Below are 6000 nucleotides of genomic sequence, written 5' to 3' on the forward strand. Positions count from 1 at the left end.
GGCGGGTGGTGAGCGGTTTGTGTCCTCTCCCCTTGTTATTCCTCTTACCATTATTATTGGTAGCAGTAGTGGTTTGTATTATACCTTAGTTACTGGAGAGCTGTTATCTCAACTCGTGGGAGTTACATTCCTCCGATTCTCCTCCCCATCCCTCCGGGAGCAGGGGGGAGGAAGGAAGAGGCGGGGGAGTGAGCGAGCGGCTGCGTGGTTCCAAGTTGCCGGCTGGGCTTAAACCACGACATCATGCTAATGACACACACCATGTAAAGGGCTTGGAAGAACGTCTTCCCCAAAATACCAAGTGTCATCTAGGTTTACTATTTGTATTTCCTGTGTTATAGCTAGGAGACATCCAGGACTGCAACTGAAATGGGACTGGCAAAAATACTGGCTTTATCTTGTTTTGAGCCTTTAGTTTGTGATAAAAGTAGAATTTAATGGGAGGAAAAGAAGCTTTTTCTGTACACAACACTGTTCCTGAACATCCTGCTTTAATTCTTACGGTTTCTTTGTGGAAGATTCAGGGATATTTATTGAATGAGCCCTAAACATTTGTTACAGATCATGGGAGTGTGGAATCTCTGGGGTTGAAAAGAGAAGGTATGTGGAGGAGAGAACCTTTTTATATTTATTTTAATTTCAATGGAAACAAATAACTGAACATTTCATCTTCCTTCTAGCCTTTGGACTAGTTCTAATTCCTTGTGATGTGTTAACTTCCCTGGTCCCTAATTAGGACAGAATTCTTCAGGCTTGTCAAGATTCAAGTTCCTAAAACTTAAAGAAAATTTTCAATGAAAAAAAATGCATCCAGGTGCTTTTTCTATCTAAAAAGTGTACAAAGGCCTCAAAAACTCTTACATTTATTTTATACATGACTTTAAATTGCGCTAAGTGAGAACATGTTAATTCATCTATAGAAGTTTCAAAATACCTTACTAGCAGATGTCCATGCAACTTTTAACAAGGCTCTTTAGGAATCTCTGCTTTACTGGTGGATGGTTACAATAAAACATAGCACCTCTGACGAATTAAAAACCAACTGCAGACAAAAAGCTCATAAGCAGCTCAAAAGTACTCATTTCTGTGACTGAAATAATTTGAAGACCTCTATATAAACTTACCAGGTTTTGACTTAGAAGTTCATAGTCAAAAACTTCCTTTTCATATTGCTCTGCAAGTTCTTTGCACAAAGCTATGGCTTCTTCCCACATCTGCAATGCAACCACATATTCATAAAGGCAATCCAGTACCAACAAGTTCCTAATGCATGACTGTTTAACTACAGTTTTATTGATTATGCTGTCTTTAAATTGAAGTCATTTATTACCTGCACGTTTAGAAAGGAAGACTCAAGGCAATCATGAATTTTAGGAAAGCAGATTAATGTGAAAAATAAAAGTGTTATATGGTTCATTCTGGGAAGGAATAAGTAAACCTACTTCATTCTTAGAATGAGAGAGTAAAAGAATCACCTAACCTTTCAGATACATTAGAAAAGCACTAAGGTGCATAACATGCAGAATATACCCTAAGCACAGGAGCAGCATATGAAGGGACTGACACCTGCCCCTCCTTAAACCCAGCACACTTCATTTCACAGGAGATTCCGAAAGACACATAATCATCAGTAGACTTGCATATGAGAGCCCCCCTAGTCAGCTAAAAACTTATATGACTTCAATTGCCACTTGCCTGGAGTAGCAGCTTGTTTCCTTCCACACAACTTAATACCAGCTCTGAAAATTACCGTGAGGAATTACCGAGCTGCTTTGGAAAGACTGAGACAGTTTATACTCTTCTGCTATGGGCATTTAATGTATGCAGCACAAAAGTGGTCTTAAAGCACATAGAAATGTCCTCTCTTGAGGTTATATCCTCAAATTCTGTCAGTCGTCTATGTATTCAGAACAAAGGAGACAAAAGGGGGTTTCTGGTGGTCCTAGGTCCTCCTAGGCTGGGTAGTTCTGAACCTGAGAGCAGCATTCAGGTACCTGCTGAATGTATCTCAGAAGAACCTGAACGCTAGGTAGAGTAGAACTCAGAAGGATTTGACTATTCTGATGCAGTGGGTAGGAACTGCTACATTGTAGTTATTTCAGATGCCAACAAAAATCCCCCAAAACTGAGAAGTTGAAGCTGAAGCATGAACATCATTCTACCTGAATTATAGGAGGGGCTTCTGTGAGAGATTTATGCCTTTATTTTGTAAGAAGCAGCAACAAATTGCCTTTCCCCTTTGCACCTTTCGTTACAGCTGAAGAAGACATAATGCCTTAAAGGCCTTATTTGGTCGTAAGATTCCTTATCCAGCAGTGCAGAATTTTTCCTTGCTTTCTAGCCGTTTGCTTTATTTTCAGAAATCTCAACTCTACTGTCATTGCACTGGCAGGCAATCTTATTAACGGGGGTTTTAAAAGAAGCTGAACTAACCCCAGGTACTGAACATCAAACTGCAACATTTTCAGTTTGAGATGCAGTTCTCAGACTTCTCCGAAACATATACACCCGTTTTGAACTGTCTGGTTTTGGGAAATAATGGGTCAGCAGTGAGGTCTGTGTAGTCCGTGGGCTTTTGTGTAGTAAAAGGAAGTACAGTCAAGAACTGTTACTATTTTATTACTGTGTGACAGAGATGCTTGTGACTAGTGTAAATATCAGTCCTCTTTCTTAGTGAGTGTGGTTATTGAAAGAATTATGTTCATATACAGATACACATTGTGAATAACCCTTCAGAACACAACTTGTACTTGTCACACATTTCAAAGAGGATTTCCTACACAAATGCTTTATACAGAGGATATTCATTAAATATTACTATACAAAGTAACACAGTAAAAAGAGATTTGGCAGGAGAAGAACTTTTCAGACCTACCTTTCCTTTGTCAAAGTAGTCTATGATCTTCTCATACAAATTCTCTTTCAATTGGCGATAGGTCTGTGAACACTGGAACTCTGTTGACATGACTTGGGGTGCACACTGCTCATCGGACCACTGAGAATAAAGCCACATTAGAAACCACAGTTTTCTGGAGTTCAGCATTTTGCAGACACGTCTCCCGTCCCCCAAGATCTAGTCCCATGGGCTCTTCTGAGTGTTTTTTTCCCCAGTCTTTTTTACCCAACCACAAAGAGGCACTGGGAATGTTTCCATCACCTCTTCAAACATGTGCTCTGCTTCATGTGATAGCCAGGACTAGACATAATACTTTAAAACCCTCTGTTCCTTTCTGCCCCTCACCCAAAAATTTTGGATAAAAATCTGTGTGAGAAAATTTGTTTTATTTCAGTGGTGTCATCTGGACTGATTTGGGGTTTGTGCCATGCTTTTGTATTAAAATATTTGCGCGTAATATTATCTTTGTCTATACCTAGACATACAATCTGCCTCATATTTTTGTATGATCAGAAAAGTCAAAATGAAGTTTAAGCAAAATAGCACTGTGAAAAGCCACAGTTACTTGGTTCTGCACTAAAAGAAATTCCATAAGAAAACTCAGATTTTTGCTGAAGAATATATAAATGTTGAATTTTCCCTTGAAATGGAAATGCATCTTACTGACCATTTCTATTTATAACATCAGATTCAGTGACAACAAACATTACTTGTAGTGAAAAATCATTACCAGCTGCAAGAGAAAACAAACATAATTTGACAGAGTGATACATATGATTTGAAATGAAAAGTCAGATGTCCCCTGTGAAAGCTGTGAAAAACGGCAATTAATTTTCATCATTGTAGTATTTGGGATAGTAAGAAATTGGTAAGAAAAACATGTGGAAGTTAAGTGGCTTCAGAATTTGCACACAAAGTTTTCTCCATGAAGAAAATTATTTTTGCTACAATATTAGTTCTAGCAATATGTGGCTTTTAATCACCTATGGAAAACAGCACTATTTCAACAATTAACGTTCATGTTGTGTTACCTACGGCAGTATTTTTAACTAGAAACTTCAATACTCCTATGGAGAATTACTTATACGCAGTAAATCAGAGATTAAGACAATCATTTTTTAATTTATATATTTGGAAATTGCAAGATCTTACTTATATATTGAGTTGAGAAAATCTAACCTTCAAGAGCCAGGTGTGGAGCAGAAGGGTATATGCTGCTTCTGTGTAATTCTCACAATCTAGATGAAGGTCTCGCAGCTTATACAAATACCTGTTAGAGGAGAGAACAAGAATGACACTGGATATTGACATGACTGGCATACGAAGCGTCACAGAAGTTGTAGATAACCCCTGTAGCTTCAAGATAGATGCCATGCAGTCACCACCCAGAGAATTTTTAAGGACACTCTGAAAGGGTTAAAGTGCTGTGCATTTGTTCAGTCTTTTCTGTGTTCTCTGCGCGTGCTGAAACATTGCACAAAAGGAGGAGAAGGAGCCAGCCTCCTGTGAACTGCTGTCAGAGAGGCAGAACTACTAGACTCAAGGTCTAAATCAGACCTCTGACTCTGTTATTTCTTTACTAAAGATAGCTGCTGTCCTCTGCAGCATGCTTGGACTGCATGTACACATTTTCCATGTAAATAAATGCAGGCACAACAGATAAAGGCAAAGGAGAAAACCAGCCCTGAAAGACAAAGCAAGTCCCGTTAAAACCTAGAAGGTGGCAGGGGCAGAAGTGTAGTTTCTGTGTTGCCAATGTTCACAAGAGAGTATCATTGCCCTCTCCAAAACAGATCCAACAGAACGACTGCCATACCTGATATACATCTCTTCACGGTTAATGTTCTTGTAGAAATTCTAGGGACACAAACATTTAGAAGTTATCTCCTGAAGTCTTTTATTAAAACAAGATAAAAATACATATGCTGAAGCTTCGCTTTTCTTGGTAGTTGGACAGTGTAATAAATACATTATCTACAGATATCTTACGTTTAAACATGGCACTACTACAATTAGTATTTTAATTAGCTGTTATTACACATACATATGTATACATATTAGTATAAATATGTATTACTATATATACATACATATGCATATATACATATGTGTGTATATATGTATGCATATATGTGTATAGATGTATATGTATTATTACACATATGTATAATAATAACTAATTAGTATACGTATGTATACTTCTCCTGGTTCACTAATGAAATCATTAGTGAAAGTTTTTCTGTTGGAGAAGAGAAAAATATAGTTATCCAACTGCATTAACAGAATAAACTGCATGCTCTGGCTACGCATGATGGCCAGAAAAAACCAAGGTGTTTACTGAAGCTGATAGGCCACACTGTTGATATGCAACACTGTTGTGTAATACCTCTAAAGGGCTAATTCCAGTTGTAAACCCGTTTTTGTGACAACTGCGCTTTTGTGGGTGTATGAGTTCCTAAGGCTGTGCGCAATGTCTGACAAGAGTTGCCTCCTCAAGAGTTGCATAAATCAATACCCCATGGTGCAGCAATTACTGAGGAGCAGAAGTGTATGTGAACGCAACATGTACTATCCATGTTCTCCCTCCAACCTTTAGAGCTGATGAAGGTTCCTCTTCAGCTTAGAGGAATTTCCTGGTCAAGGAATCTCTGCATGTGATATCCTCAACACAAAATACAAGTAGAAAAAAGACAGGGTGGCCTAGAACCAGAGCAGAGACTCAAATCTTCTTGGAATCTTAGTGCAAGTGCATCTTGCAGATTTCTTCCCAGATATTAAAACTGTAATTGCTGGATTGCTAAAGCAGGAAGTGGGTTAGCTCCTGGTGCAAAACTTGACTTTGGAGTAGCCCACTATTATATTAAGCCTATCAAAAGGTATACAAGCAATAGATTTCCTTATTTATCCACAGAATCAAAGTGTATAAAACACACAAGTAAAACCAAAGAACAGAAGGACATTGCTTTCAGGTTTGTGCATATATCCATGCAAACAGATATAAAAATATCTTGCCTCAGAGTTTAAACCACTACTGAGCACTGTCAGCCACTCCTGTCCCCAGGAAGATTTACCTTCATCGTTACTAACTGCATTCTAAAGCTCTT

General features: G+C 38.3%; 1 protein-coding gene across 1 annotated transcript in view; it reads right to left on the reverse strand.

The window, feature by feature from the left end:
• The window catches only part of LOC104407591 (dedicator of cytokinesis protein 2-like), a gene marked incomplete at its 5' end in the record, with an annotated part of 42264 nt that overhangs the window by 22458 nt on the left and 13806 nt on the right, over nt 1-6000 (reverse strand). The window contains 4 exons of the mRNA XM_010016914.1: nt 1125-1214; nt 2876-2995; nt 4076-4166; nt 4713-4753. Of these exons, the coding sequence (XP_010015216.1) occupies nt 1125-1214; nt 2876-2995; nt 4076-4166; nt 4713-4753 (342 nt within the window). The remainder of the gene's footprint in view (nt 1-1124; nt 1215-2875; nt 2996-4075; nt 4167-4712; nt 4754-6000) is intronic.

This window comes from Nestor notabilis, unplaced genomic scaffold (genome assembly GCF_000696875.1).
Source record: "Nestor notabilis isolate BGI_N333 unplaced genomic scaffold, ASM69687v1 scaffold13056, whole genome shotgun sequence".
NCBI lineage: Eukaryota > Metazoa > Chordata > Aves > Psittaciformes > Psittacidae > Nestor > Nestor notabilis.